Source organism: Dromiciops gliroides, chromosome 4 (genome assembly GCF_019393635.1).
Source record: "Dromiciops gliroides isolate mDroGli1 chromosome 4, mDroGli1.pri, whole genome shotgun sequence".
Taxonomy (NCBI): domain Eukaryota; kingdom Metazoa; phylum Chordata; class Mammalia; order Microbiotheria; family Microbiotheriidae; genus Dromiciops; species Dromiciops gliroides.
The window spans coordinates 376,536,354-376,551,926 of NC_057864.1; the positions used below are offsets into that span (position 1 = coordinate 376,536,354).

The 15,573-nt window shown below is 38.8% G+C and overlaps 1 protein-coding gene across 1 annotated transcript in view; it reads left to right on the forward strand.

Annotated features, from left to right (window-relative positions):
• ABRACL (ABRA C-terminal like) overlaps positions 1 to 14,841 on the forward strand; it is a 37,605-nt gene extending 22,764 nt beyond the window's left edge. Inside the window, exons 2-3 of the mRNA XM_044004086.1 lie at positions 8,130 to 8,196; positions 13,781 to 14,841. Of these exons, the coding sequence (XP_043860021.1) occupies positions 8,136 to 8,196; positions 13,781 to 13,965 (246 nt within the window). The 5' untranslated portion in view covers positions 8,130 to 8,135 and the 3' untranslated portion in view covers positions 13,966 to 14,841. The remainder of the gene's footprint in view (positions 1 to 8,129; positions 8,197 to 13,780) is intronic.
• The last annotated feature ends 732 nt before the right edge of the window (positions 14,842 to 15,573 follow it).

Below are 15,573 nucleotides of genomic sequence, written 5' to 3' on the forward strand. Positions count from 1 at the left end.
TAGGACACAGCACAAAGAAAGTACCAGGATTTTTCCTCCCACACACACCCCACCTCCTCCTAGCTCTCTCTGACTCAAAATGTTATACTATTTTTTATTACATATTTTAAACCTGTATATTTGTGATATACCTATTTATACATATCACCAAGGTGCCTATTACTGTTTCAGCCTCTCCATGACAGTGAATAGTTCTGGTGCTGTCAGGCAGCAAGTCCTTAGATCGGTTGGTCAGATGACTCATGCCATCTGAGGCCGAGGCTGGAGAGAGAGAGAGAGAGAAAACCAGAATTCTTCACTACTCTGAAAAGCTGCCACCTTCTATCAGAGTTAGGAGTTGGAGGGCATTGTACACAACCAGCTTGCTGCCTTACTTTATTTTCACAGTTGAAATCCAGTATTTAGACAGGAAATAGGAGGTGTGACTTGAAATAATGAAGCTGATGTGTATGGGATGAGCCTTTTTATCCTTTGAATTAAAGGATAAAATATGTTATGATAATATTCGAATCGTAGGATTTAGAGCCTTAGAGAACATCTTGTTCAACCCCCTCATTTTATTTCTTTTCAAAAAATGGTATAGGTGTCTTTTGTTTTGACATCAATATCATTTTCTCCAAATACCCTGCCCCCACCAGAGACCCCCCTCCCTTGTAACAAAGAAAAACAGTTAAACAGAACTGACAGACGTGTCCCTGACAGCATATGCGCCAGTGCATTTTTTACCTAGAGAAGGGAAGAGAGTTTCATTTGCCCTCCCAATCCCTATATTTTAAATGGGAGGAAAACTAGGGCCCTGAAAGGCTAATTGACTTGTAATTCAATCCAATCCAACAAGCATTTATGAGGAGCCCATTCTACCAGGCACTGTGCTGTGAACCCAAAGACAAAATTTAAGCCCTTAGAGAGCTTACATTTGACTGAGGGGGATACATAATACAAACAGATAAAGCACAGATGTGATAGCTAATTGAAGAAGGTGGGAGACAGCACTATTAACCAGTGGAATCAGGAAAGGCTTTGCTTAGGATAAAACACCTGAGTCAAGCCTTGAAAGAAACCAGGTATTTTGAGGAAGAAATGCATTCCAGACATGAGGCTGATGGCAGTCAGAATTTGAACCTGATTTTTTTCGAATATATTTTTATTTATTCCATGACATATTTCTCAATTACATGTAAACATTTTTAACATTCTTTTTTTTTTTTTTAGTGAGGCAATTGGGGTTAAGTGACTTGCCCAGGGTCACACAGCTAGTAAGTGTTAAGTGTCCAAGGCCGGATTTGAACTCAGGTACTCCTGACTCCAGGGCCGGTGCTCTATCCACTGTGCCACCTAGCTGCCCCAACATTCATTTTTAAAAGATTTGAGTCCCAAATTCTCTCCCTCTCTCTTACCTACCCAGCTCCTTGAGAAGGCAAGCAATTTAATATCAATTATACATGTGAAGTCACGTGAAACATTTCCATATTGGCCATGTTGCAAAAGAAAACAGACAATAAAAGGAGAAAAATAAAAAAAGTTAAAAAAAAAAGGATGCTTCAATCTGCATTCAGAATTTATCAGTTCTCTCTCAGGTGGTGAACTGCATTTTTCATCATGAGTCTTTTGGAATTGTCTTGTATCATTATCTTGATCAGAGTAGCTAAGTCATTCACATTGGATCATCATACAATATTTCTGGTGCTGTGCATAACATCCTCCTGGTTCTGCTCACTTCAGTTTGCCTGAGTTCATTTAAGTCTTCCCAGAATCTGAATTTTTTTTTTTTTTACTCTAAATCCATCCTTCCAGGGTAGATTACCCCAGTATTCCATTTCATGTACTGCTAGTACACATCCCTTATTTAGATTATTTTCATTGTTTTATTTTTAGAGTTTAGTGTTTTGACAAGGAAAAAAAATCTTCAGTCTGAGAATAGATTTAAGGACATTTTGAGAAAAACCACAAAACTACTGTTGGTCTTCACATACTTTCCATCTATTCTTTATGTTACTTGCACATACCTATTTATGTAAAATACATTTTGTCTTCCTCATTAGACTGTAAGCTACTATCAAAGAAAAAGGAAAAGGACCCAAATATATATTAAAAAATAGCAGCTTTCTTTGGTTTTTTGTTTTGTTTTTAGGTGAGGCAGTTGGGGTTAAGTGACTTGCCCAGGGTCACATAGCTAGTAAGTGTTAAGTGGCTGAGGTCGGATTTGAACTCAGGTCCTCCTGACTCCAGGGCCGGTGCTCTATCCACTGTGCCACCTAGCTGCCCCAACAGCTTTCTTTGTGTTGGTAGAGTTGGAAAGTCGAGGGGGTTGCCTATCCATTGGGGAATGGCTGAACAAGTTATAACATATGCATGTGACGGAATACTAGTGTTCTATAAGAAATGAGAAGGGGATGGTTTCAGAAAAATCTGGGAAGACTTACATGAACTGATAAAAAGTGAAGTGAGTAGAACCAGAACAATCTACACTGTAACAGATATGTTGTAAAGATAATGAACTGTAAAGACTTGGTAACTCTGATCAATACAATAACATACCACAATTCCAAAGGAATCATGATGTAAAATGCTATCTAGCTCCAGATAGGGAACTGATGTTTTCAGAGTGCAGATTGAAGCATATTTTCCCCCTTTATTCCCCCCCCCCAAATATGGCTAATGCTTAAATAGGTTTTGTATAATTTCATATATATATATTGGGTAACATATTTCTTGACTTCTCAGTGGTTGGTGGGGGGTGGGGAAGAGGGAGTTAAGGGACGAAGAGAATTTGGAACTGAAAAGAAAAATTAAATAAAAATTAAGAATGTCAGCTCCCTGAGGGCAAAAATTGATTTTGCTTTTGCTTTGTATCCCTAAAACTTAGAATAGTTCCTGGCACATAGTAAACACTTAATAAATACTTGTTGATTGGCTGATTCATGTTTTTTTTTTTCCATTTTTTTAAATTTTTGCAGGGCAATGGGGGTTAAGTGACTTGCCCAGGGTCACACAGCTAGTTAAGTGTCAAGTGTCTGAGGCTGGATTTGAACTCAGGTCCTCCTGAATCCAAGGCCAGTGCTTTATCCACTGCGCCACCTAGCTGCCCCTGATTCATGTTTTTGTTGTTTTTGCGGGGCAATGAGGGTCAAGTGACTTGCCCAGGGTCACACAGCTAGTAAGTGCCAAGTGTCTGAGGCTGGATTTGAACTCAGGTCCTCCTGAGCTTTATCCAGTGCTCCACTTAGTGAGATTTGTAAGAAGATTAAGTTTGAATGAGGAGTTGATTTTGGTGCTAGCCTTGCATACCATGATGCCTTAGAGGCTATTAGTACCCTCAAGAAGCTTATTCTCCGCTCAGAAAACAACATTTCTGCTGAAAAGAACAACAGCTAGGTGGCGCAGTGGATAGAGCACTGGCCCTGGATTCAGGAGTACCTGAGTTCAAATCCAACCTCAGACACTTAACACTTACTAGCTCTGTGACCCTGGGCAAGTCACTTAACCCCAGTTGCCTCACAGAAAAGAAAAGAAAAGAACAACAGATAGACAAATTAGGTTATTGGTTAGACACGGGGCCTGCCATTTCACTTTATCCTGGTAAGGAACTTCCTCTTTCAATATATCCTGGCACTTTCTCTGCAATTTAGAGTCTTATAGAATTGCCTAGAGTACTTAAGTACTTAAGGGATTTGCCCAAGGTTGCGCTGCTAATATGTATCAAATTGAACAAAGGTATTCCTGGCCCCAGGGTCTTTCTGGCCCTGAATCCTGGTCCCAAGTTCTCTAACTAAACAAGTATATGTACAAATTAGATAGTCAACAAACACTTATTAAACAGTTGCTGTTTTGCCAGGAATTATGCTGGGGATACTGGAAAAGGTAAAAGAAACAGTTCCTGCTTTTAAGGAACTCACAGGCTAAAGGCAACTGTGTACAAACAAGAACAAGATAGAGGCAGGATAAACTGGAGATAATCTCAGAGGGAAAGCACTGGCATTGAAGGGATTGGGAAAGCCTTCTTATAGAAGGTGGGGTTTTCCTGGGGCTTGATAGGAAACCTGGGAAGCCAGGAAGGAGAAGAGGAGGAGGGAGAGAATTCTAGGCATGAGGGACAACCAGGGAAAATGCTGCCTCAAACATCTACTATCAGGGGCAGCTAGGTGGCGCAGTGGATAGAACACTGGCCCTGGATTCAGGAGGACCTGAGTTCAAATCCAGCCTCAGACACTTAATACTTACTAGCTGTGTGACCCTTGGCAAGTCACTTAACCCCAATTCTCTCACCAACCCCCCCCCCCTCCAAAAACAAAAAAACAAACCCAAACCAACACAACAACAACAACATCTACTATCAGTTGATTTCAGAGTCAGAGCTGGGGATGGGGGAGTATAATCGCATTGTAATTTTTAGGGGAACTTCCCAGGAAACAGGACTGGTAAGGGTAAACTTCCTGTGGGATGTAGCAGTTGAACTGAGCTTCAAAGGAAGCTAGGGTAACAAGTAAGACAGGTGAGAAGGGAGTGCATTCCAGGCACATAGGGCAGCTGTGTAAATGCACAGAAATGAGATGGAATGTCATGTGTGGGGAGCAACAAGCAGGCCAATTTGGCAAAAGTAAAATTACAATTGTAATTTTTAACAAATTGTAAATTTTTTAAAATAAGTAAAATTGGAAAGGTAACCTGGAGTCTGACTATGAAGGGCTTTAAAAACTAGAGTAGCAGGGGCGGCTAGGTGGCACAGTGGATAAAACACCGGCCCTGGTTTCAGGAGTTCCTGAGTTCAAATCCGGCCTCAGACACTTGACACTTACTGGCTGTGTGACCCTGGGCAAGTCACTTAACCCCATTGCCCCGTAAAACAAACAAACAAACAAAAAACCTAGAGTAGCAGCTAGGTGGCTTAGTGCATAAAGTTCGGGGCTGAAGTCAGGAGGACCTGAGTTCAAATATGGCCTCAGACACTTACTAGTTGTGTGACCTTAGGCAAGTCACTTAACCTCTGTTTGCTTTCATTCACTGGAGAAGGAAATGGCAGTTTTTAGGGTAGCTAAGCAGTACTGTAGATAGAATATTGGGCCTGTAGTCAGGAAGACATCTTCTTAAGTTCAAATCTGGTCTTAGACACTTACTAGTTGTGTGACCCTGAGCAAATCACTTAAACCTGTTTGCCTCCTTTTCGTCATATATAAAATGATCTGGAGAAGGAAATGGTAAACCACTCTGGTATCTTATTGCCAAGAAAACTCCAAATGGGGTCATGGAGAGTCAGAAACGACTGGACAACAACATCAAGCTTGTATTTTATTTCAGAGGCAAGAGGAAACCATTGAAGCTTCTTGAGAAGGGGAGTGGCATTGTTAGAAGTGTGTTTGAGGAATATCAGTTTGGCAAGTGCGGGGAGGATTAATTGGAGAGAGAAGAGACTGGCAGGAGAGAGAGTAATTAAAAGACTTTACAACAATCTGGGAAAGAACAGACAGATGCCTGAACTAGGGTGATGGCTGAGTAAGGGGGAGTACGAGACAGACACGAAAGATGTTTGGAGGTAGAATCAACAAGATTTAGCCACCTGCTTGATAGGCAGGTTGAATAAAAGTGGCAAGGATGACTAATGTTGTGAGCCTCAGGGACTTTAAGAATTGTGGCACCCCCAACAGATAAATTTAGGCAATTTTAGGAAGATGAGAGAATTTGGGGGAAAGGGAATGAATAAATACTGTTTGGGATATGATGAGTTTGAGCTGCCAGTTGGAGATGATGATTCAGATCTGCAAATCAAGAAAGAAAGTAGGGATAGTAGATCTGAGTGACTTCTGCATTGCGATGGGAATTGATGAGATCACCAATAGATAGAGTGGAGAGAGAAAACTAAGAGGAGCCAGGACAAAATCCTACAAAACAATTTAGGCCAAGGGGTATGAACAGCAGGAACAAGGCAGATAGAAGAACTGGGAAAGAGGAGTGTCATGAAAACTCAGGAAGTAATATTTAAGATGGTCAGCAGTGTCAAAATGCTATAGAGGGATCATAGGTAACCTTGGAGAGAACAGTTTGAGTTGTGAAGGTTTGCAAGGGGTTAAGAGAAATTAGTTTTTGTTTGCTTTGTTGTTTGTCCTTCATTCTTGAAGAGGACCATAATATTGGGGTGATGTCATGACTTGCAGTAAATTGGATTTAAGTGAGGGAGGGCTGTGCAGTCACCAACCTCACTCTCTCCCCATCTGGGTCCAGTGGCAAGATAGATATAAGAACAACTGGAGATGGCCCTGGATATTTAAGGCAATTGGAGTTAAGTGACTTTCCCAGGGTCACACAGCTAATGTCTAAGGTAAGATTTGAACTCAAGTCCTCTTGACTCCAGGGCCAGTGCTCTATCCACTGTGCCACCTAGCGACCCCTGAGAGAAATCAGTAGAAAATGAGAACAGCAGAAATGAGTGTAGAGAATTTTGCTATGAAGGGGAGGAGAGATGTAGGGTGATAGCTTAAGTAGATAGTAGGATCAGGTGAAGGGTTTTAAATGATGGGGAAGATCTGGGCATATTTCTTAGCAGAAGGGAAGTAATCATTGGATAAGGAGAGATTGAAAAGTAGAACAAGGAATGGGATGATTGAAAGGATAAGTTCCTAGGAGTGAAGGGAAGAAACTGGATCAAAGTCAGCAGTAGAAGAGTTGGCATTAGCAAGGAGAAGGGCCAACTCTTCTTCTAAGCCTGGATCAAAGGAGGAGAGAGGATGATGTGAAAGTGACTTCAAGTGTAGAATTTGGGATATGCTTTCTACCACATTTCCCCCTGCTGTTCATTTCCTCATTTATCTTCTTGATATACAACACTACTCTCTCAGCCCTTTTGTCTATTTTGCTTCTTTTGAAATAAGATGCAATCTTTCATCCTCCTATTCCAGATATGTCACATCTGAACAGGTCTTAGCAATACCTGTCAAGTCAAATTTATTTTCTTGCATTAAGATCTTGGATTCACTTTGTATGTAGTCCATACTCTGCAAATGTGTATAAACATCTGAGACTATGAGTATTATCATTGTGACTCTTCTTGGACATTGCTTTCAGTAAATTACCAGGCTTCTACAGTGAAAATATTCCTTTGTCATACTTGTTATTGTCTTTGGTTACTGGCTTGGAGTTACATGCCGGTCCTTCACCTAAGCAGCAAGGTGGTACAGTGGATACAACACTGGACCTGAAGAAAGGAAAACCTAAATTCAGATATAGCCTCAGACCCTTTACTAGCTGGACAAATCACCTAACCTCTGTGAGTGTCAGTTTCCTTCCCTGCAAAATGGGGATAATAATAGTACCTATATCCTAGAATTATGAAGATAAAATGAGATAATATTTGTAAAGTAGTTTACAAACCTTAAATTTCTGTATTAATGCTAGCTATTAGTTTTAGCTTACATCCCTTTTGATCAGATCCACAAGACTTCAGGCTGATAAACCTTTTCATTAATTTTTTTTTAAACATTTATTTTTAAAAGTACTTCATCTGGGGCAACTAGGTGGTACAGTGGATAGAGCACTGGCCCTGGATTCAGGAGGAGCTGAGTTCAAATCCGGTCTCAGACACTTAACACTTACTAGCTGTGTGACTCTGGTCAAGTCACTTAACCCCAATTGCCTCACCAAAAAAAAAAAAAAAATTAAAAGTACTTCATCTGTGGCCACGAGTCTACATCTTAATCTTTGGCCCAAAAATCCAGATCTCATCACTGAAGGCTATTTTCCTGACCAAGCCAGTCATCTCCCATATCCCCCTTTTATTTTTTTTTCTGAAATTCCTGCCTTCAGTTAGCAGACATGCTGAAAATACCACCTGTGCCCCTCCAGTTGTGGGTCAGTGTTGTCAGATTTGAGAAGTCTCAGGAGACCCTCTGTCTTGTCTGAAGGATAACTCCTCCCCTGGGAAGATAACATATCTCTCAATTACTCATATCAGTTGACACATATTTTCCACAGGACCCCTCAAGGAACCCAAGGTAAACAAGAGTTTTGAGAAGGGAAGGGGAAGTCAAAATTACCAAGTGTTATAGTGGGAAACTACTTTCTGGTTTGGGAAGGCACATTTTATGTACTATAGAAATGTAATAATGGTAACAACTTTTCTTTTTCTCTTCTCTTTTAAGGCCATAATGAATGTGGAACATGAAATTAACCTCTTGGTTGAAGAAATGCAACGCCTGGGGACAAGAGGTACAAAGTTATATTTCTTTCTTATTGTCCCTCACAGCAGGTTAGATCTTAAGGAAAAGTCACTAGCAGGCATCCAGGAAGTGGATCTGTAGTCAGCTCATCCCTTCATCCTGGTTTATTCCTCGGAATGCTCTCTGCAGGCCATGTTATGACTGTGTTCTCTTTCTGATGACAATGGTCATCTCCAGGAGAGCAAGACCATGGACGTTTCTTGTCCTGGCTTTACTAAAATCAAGGAGATTCCAATCAGGCCCAAATCTTAGTCAGCTCTAGTGTTTGGATTTCTTTCTTGTCCTAAACTGAGCTGTTGTTTTACATATTCTAAGTGATGAGAGGCCTGAATTGAAATTATACTAAATTGTCTTCATTTTCTCAGAATTCTTGAGTTTTACATAACTGCATATTCATGTACATAGAATCAAAATAAGCTATTTTCCCCTCATATTCTTGTGTAGTTTATTTTTTTACAATCTGCATTTCCTTCAGCTACATACTCATCAGAAGATAATGACGTGTAAAATTGGTAGCATCAGGACTTTTTTCTTTAGTGACAATGAAAGCTACCATTATATGTGAAAATTCAGGTATTCACTTGGTTCAGATTAACTATCCAAGAGACTGGAAAGCATTTTGAAAACACTAACAGTAATATAAATACTTAGCAACTAGGATAATGCAACCCAAAGTTTTTTTAAAAATGTGACAAACCCACAAATAGCATAAATTAGCATCTTGGGAAAGTTGTTTTTGTTTTTGTAGCTTTATCTCTTCTTATTGCCATTTTCTTTGCTTAATGAATAAGACTCTTTCGAAATGCCAAAATGCTAAAACTTATCAGTAACTAGCTTTTGCCAGTTTACCTCCAGAATTTCTTCCACCTATCCCATTTTCTCTACTCACACAACCATTACCCTACTCACATGAACCCATCACTTCAGATCCTCATGACCTTTTACCCAAGCTTCTACAAGAATCTCTAGTTGACATTCTGTCCTCTCCCCGATCAATATTCCACCCAGCTGCCAAAATAATCTTTCTAAAGCATCTCTCCCTGTGAAACTCCTGCTCAAGAAACTTCAGTGGCTTCCTAAAATAAAATACAAACTTTGTTTGGCATTTAAAGGCCTTTGCAATCTGGCTCCAGCCTATCTTTCCAGGCTTCTTGCACATTACTTTCTTTTGCATGCTCTATATTCCAGTCATCCAGGCCTGCGTGCTGTTCCCGAGAACTTGGCCCTCAGTCTTCTTTCTCTATGCTTTGGCATAGGCTGGCTTCCATGCCTGGAATGCAATTCTTTCTTACTTTTTTTTCCTCCCCCTGCCTCTTAGATTCCTAGTTTCCTTCAAACTTCATGTGCCATCTTCTACTGGAAACCTTTCCCCATCCCCTTAGTTGTTAGTACTTACTCCTTCCATTTCAAATTATCATGTATATACTTATGCATTTTCATGTTGTTATCACAATGTCTACCACTACACATCCCTAATACCATGAATGTAAGCAATGTAGACTTGTTGAGGTGGAGCTGTTTTTGTTTTTGTTTTTAATTTTGTGTCTTGCCTATATTAGGTATTTAACAAATGTTTGTTGGAGTGGATTGGAATTGAATGTATAAGTTTGTATTAGAAATTCAATGTCCTCTATTCCCTTTTCTCTGATTACTATTCTACTTGTTTATTTACCTTACCTTTATTTAATTTACAGATCAGTCCTCCTCTCACCCTCTTTGAGATAACCCATTTTAAAAAACGGACACATTCTTTGACTAGTTTGTAAAAGAGTGATTGCCCAAGTGAAAATGATCTGTCAGCCAAACAAATCGAAGAGGAAACATAACTACCTACTATGTACTCAGCAGTATGCTAGGTGCTATATCGAATACACTCATAGTCTAATTGAGGAGACAAGACTAACAACATGAAACAATCAAGAAAAAAATTAAGTGAGAAATTATATGCAACAGGAATTCAGAGAAGGGGGAACATTAGTGGAAACTAGATAAGTCAGAGAAAGCTTTATGAAGCAGATGGGACTTCAGCTGGGTCTTGAATTATGGGTAAGGTTTGAAAACAGGAAGGCCTGTAATGTGAGCTGAATAGCATGAGTCAATATTTGGACTGAGAATGAGTCAAGTATGGAGAAAGGCAAGGGGAGAGGGAGACAATTAAAAAAAGATGGTAAAGAGCCTTTTTTTGGTCCCCAAACTAAGAGTTTTATTGTAAAAAAAAAATCAACCAACCTATTTGGTATTTTAGAGTCTTATTTTAAGTTTCTCACTTTTGGCCCTCTCCCACATCCCCCATTTTTTCTCCTGGGCTCTGTCAGGACACGTATAATAAGTATAACCTTTTTAGGTAGAACTGGGGTGTTTTGGGCTTTTTTCTGACTCAAAGGTTGGAGACAGCATTGTATAGAAGTGGAAAGATCACAGGAAAAAGAAGTGTGGAGATTTGGGTTTTAGTCTTCCCTTTGGTGGTAACCTTTGGGTGATTTGAGAAATTTATGCCTCAGTTTTCTTATCTGTAAAATAAGAGAGTTGGACTAGGCTATCCCTAAGGTTCCTTCCAGCTCCAACTACTATGATCCATGAGAGATATTGCCCCATATCACCATAAAAGTCTGCAGACACCCTTGGAAATGTTTCTTGGCTATATTCAATTGCAATGAAAATCTGACTTCTTTATGTCTATGTCATAGTATACTGCTTTTATACTGCATGGGAAAACAGGGCATGCATACTTATTTATTTTTGCTATCACCTGGCCTAGTTGTTAAGAGTAGTTTAAAATAGCCACCAAAATATTTGAAGCACGAAATATCTTTCTACTATTGAAAAGTTACTGACCTGTTATTAGTTACTTTTTAAACTGGAGCATTTCTTAAAATCCATGCTGTGCTTTACAAAGCTAGGTCATCTGAAGATAATGATGGCAGAAGAACTGACTTTGCTGGAGAACTTCTGGGGCTAGAGGAGAGGAAACAAGTATAATGTAAAAGGCAAGCAATCCTTTAGACAAATGTTGGGCCAAGCTTAACAGGATTGCCTACCATAGCTAACAATAATAGCTAGAATTTATATAGCATTCTGTTGTTTAGAAAGCATGGGACAAGGGACAGCTAGGCGGTGCAGTAGAGAAAACACTGGCCCTGGATTCAGGAGGACCTGAGTTCAAATTTGGCCTCAGACACTTGACACTTACTAGCTGTGTGACCCTGGGCAAGTCATTTAACCCTCATTTCCCTGCAAAAAAAAAAAAAAAAAAGGAAAGCGTGGGACACATGTTATCTCATTAGATTCTCATAATAACCCTATTACACTATTTTACAGATGAAGAAACAGGCTTAGAATTTAAGCGACTTGTCCAGAGTTACATAGCTAGTTAGTGTCTAAAGCAGGATTTGAACTCAGCCCATCTAATCAAGCAAGCCAACAAAGAGCATTGCAGTGAGCATTGCAGAAGAGAAGGCAGTACTTCATAGTGCATTGGGGTTAGAACACATGGTGATTTGAATAGATGAACATTCCAATAAAGATGATATCCAAATGATGTCAAAGGACCTTAATTCAAATTTTGAAGATAAAAGTCTATTTTACTGGCAAAACTTTACCTTAGATATTTTATTTCACTTTGAATATCATCATCTTAAAGCTGACCTTATATATATTTTTGTTTGTTTTTTTGTGGGTCAGTGAGTGTTAAGTGACTTGCCCAGTGTCACACAGCTAGTAAGTGTCAAGTGTCTGAGGCCGGATTTGAATGCAGGTCCTCCTGAATCCAGGGCCAGTGCTTTATCCACTGTGCCACCTAGCTGACCCCCGACCTTATATTTTACCAATTAATTTTTTTTTTGATGAGGCAATTGGGGTTAAGTGACTTGCCCAGGGTCACACAGCTAGTAAGTGTCAAATGTCTGAGGCTGGATTTGAACTCAGGTACTCCTGACTCCAGGGCTGGTGCTCTATCCACTGCACCACCTAGCTGCCCTTTCGACCTTATATTTTAAGAAAAGGAGATATAAATGTATCTCACTGGTTTTTGGCACATTCAGCAACAGTCAGGCATTTCACATCTGTCAGGTGTTGTTTTCATCACAAACAGGATTTATACTAATACTTATTAGAAGATCATTGGCATTTCTATGTCACACGTGAGAATTGGGTTTTGTTTTTGTTTCTTTAAAGAAATGAGATTCTGGATCTCAGAACTAACTTAAATAGGTAGTCAGTATGGGACTATTGCAATAGCATTCTGGTTGGCCTCCCTGCCTCAAGCCTCTTTCCTCTCTAGTCCTTCTTCCACTTGGCTATCAAAGTGATCTTTCTAAAATGCAGTTCTGACCATGTCACTGCCTTATTGAATAAACTCCAGTGCCTTCCCATTGACCCCAGTATAAAATGTAAAATCCTCTGACTTTTGAAGCCCTTCTTTATAACCTAGCCCTTTCCTGTCTTTCCTGTCTTTTTACACCTTGTTTCCTTACACATACCCCATGATCCAGTGCTTTTAACTTTGTTGGTGTTCGCCATAGGAGATACTAAAGGCTATCACCCATGCTTGGAATTTTCTCCTTCTTCACCTCTATCTCCTACCTTCCCTCAGCTAAGAAACCTTTCCCAGATCACCTTAATATTAGTGTCTTCCCACTGAGATTATCTCTAGCGTGTTTTGTCCATGCCTAGTTTGTACATTTTTTATTTTTTATTTTTTGCATCTTATCTTCTCCATTAGCTTGTGAGCCCTCAAGAACAGGAACTATTTTTGCCTCTTTGTAACCCTGGTACTTAGCATAGTGTCTGGCACATAATAGGCACTTAATAAATGCTTGTTGACTTTGTAGGCTTGACTTTTTGATAATCCGTCAAATTGTGTCTAAATGTTTTGTTCCATTCTTGAGTCAAGTAGTATGAAAAGTAATCACAGGATTATAGATAACAACTTTTTACTTTATTACTTCAGTGTGAGTTACTTCTGCCAAAATGAAACCCTCTCTGTTTTTTTCTTGGTTGGTTTAATGAACTGCTGTGGCCAAAAAAATAATCATCACCAAGTGGCCAGTCCTTCTGGGCATATGAGTTACTCCCAGTTAATGAGGCTGATCCTTAGTTGATAGAGTGGGCACTTGACTTCTTGTCTTTCCAGCTCAGGAGGACCTGCTGGTGCTCCATTGGCATAGACTTTGAAGACCCTGAGTCATTGCCACACGGGTGGAAGCATCATGGGAGGACTTTTATGAAAGAACCAAAAAATATATAATAAAGTAACAAATATTTATTAAGTGCCTGCTGTGTATGAAACATTGTGTTTCTTAAACACCTTCTTGGAAAGATATTCTATTGTTATTTCTCTGGTTGATATATAGTAAATATAAAGTTTTTTGGGGGGATGGAATTTAGGAGGAGGGGAAATATGTATATATCCATTTTCTTTGTAGCTCATTTGGAAAGTCATTAAACTTAGGAGATTCCATTAACTTTTACATTATCACATGAACTGGCTTATAGAAGATGCTTGTTAAAGATTTTATCAACCCACATAGATGGAGTCAAGAAACTCACCGCTCACTTTATCTTATACCAATTAGGTGCTGATGGAAAACTAAGTGTGAAGTTTGGAGTGCTTTTCCAAGATGACAAATGTGCCAACCTCTTTGAAGCCCTGGTGGGGACCCTTAAGGCAGCTAAGCGTCGAAAGATTGTAACTTACCCAGGAGAACTGCTGTTACAAGGTGTCCATGATGATGTTGAGATTGTATTACTTCAAAATTGATGTAATTTGTGTATCTTTTGGGTATTGTTATTTTTGTTTCTGGTAAACTATCGATAGGATTTGGAATTGGGAGAAAAAATATCAAAGTGTTTAATGTATTTTTCTATAACTTTGTAATCAAAAGACTTGCATTTTGGAAGACAGTCCTTTTTGTACTCCTTAGAACATGTTAGCATATTGCGTTACAATATTTAAAAAAAACCAATAACTATTATTTTTCTCAGGAATACATTTTGAAAACAAAGGAAATGAAATTTGTGTGTGGTTATATGTGGATTTGGTTGGGGTTTTTTTTGTTTGTTTTTTGATGGGAGGGGTATTTGTTTTAGAAATCCATTTTAAAAGTGAATCTCCTAATTATTGCCATCCTGTGAAAGCAACAAATAATGGTGATTTACTGAATTTAATGACCAAAATCTACAATTAATGTGTAATAAAGCCATTTATATCACTTTAGAGTTTCCTTCTTTGTGTTTAGATGTATTTGTGCATTTAATAATGTAATTTACTCTGTGAAAATAAAGTCAAAGAAAAATATTCTTAAACCATAGGCTTTTAATTTTTAATGGTTAAATGTCAGTTGTCCAGATAATACCTCGGATATTTTATTCACTTTTGGGTGCTGAATTTCAGAAAGCGAATAGAGAATATACAGAAGAGGGCAACCAACAATGGTGAAAGACTTTGGAGTCATGCCATACAAGAATCAATGGGAGGAACTAGGAATATTCACTTTGAAGAGAAGATTTAGGGAAAACTTGATAAATGTTTTCAAGTGCTGGAATGACTGATCAAATAGAATATTAGACTTACTCTTCTTGGTCTTAGGAGTAATAGGTTGAAGATAGAAAGAGACAAATAGGCTTCATGTAAAAAAAATTCCCAACAGGTTTTTGTTGTTGTTGTTTTTAGGTAGCTAGGTGGTAAAGTGGATAGAGCACTGGACCTGGAGTCAGAAAGATCTGAGTTCAAATTCAGCCTCAGACTCTTACTAGATGTATAATCCTGAGCAAGTCATTTAACCACTGGCTGCCTCAGTTTCCTCATCTGTAAAATGATGATAATAATAACATCTAAGTTCCCATTATTGTGAGGATAAAATGAGATAACAATGATAAAGCTCTTTGCAAACTGTAAAGCATTATATGTGTGCTAGTTATTATTGTTTTTTTCTTAATTGTATTTTTCCAATTACATGTAAAGATAGTTTTCAACTTTTTAAAAATGATTTTGAGTTCCAAATTTTTCTCCCCCCTTCCTCCCCCCTCCCAAAGATGGCAAGCAATCTGATATGTTATCTATGTACAGTCATGTTAAACATTTCCACTTCAGTCATGTTATGAAAGAAGAATCTGAACAAAAGGGGAAAACCACAAGAAAGGAAAAAAAATAAAGTGAAAATAGTAGGCTTCAATCTGCATTCAGACTCCCATAGGTTTTTCCTGGATATGGAGGGCATTTTCCATCATGAGTCTCTTGGAATTGTCTTGGATCATTGTATTGCTGAGCAGTAGCTATTGCTGTTGTTGTTACTATTATTATCAAAACTATCAAAAAATGAAGTGGTCTGCCTTAGTTCTTTTTCACTTGAGGTATTTACTTGTCCAG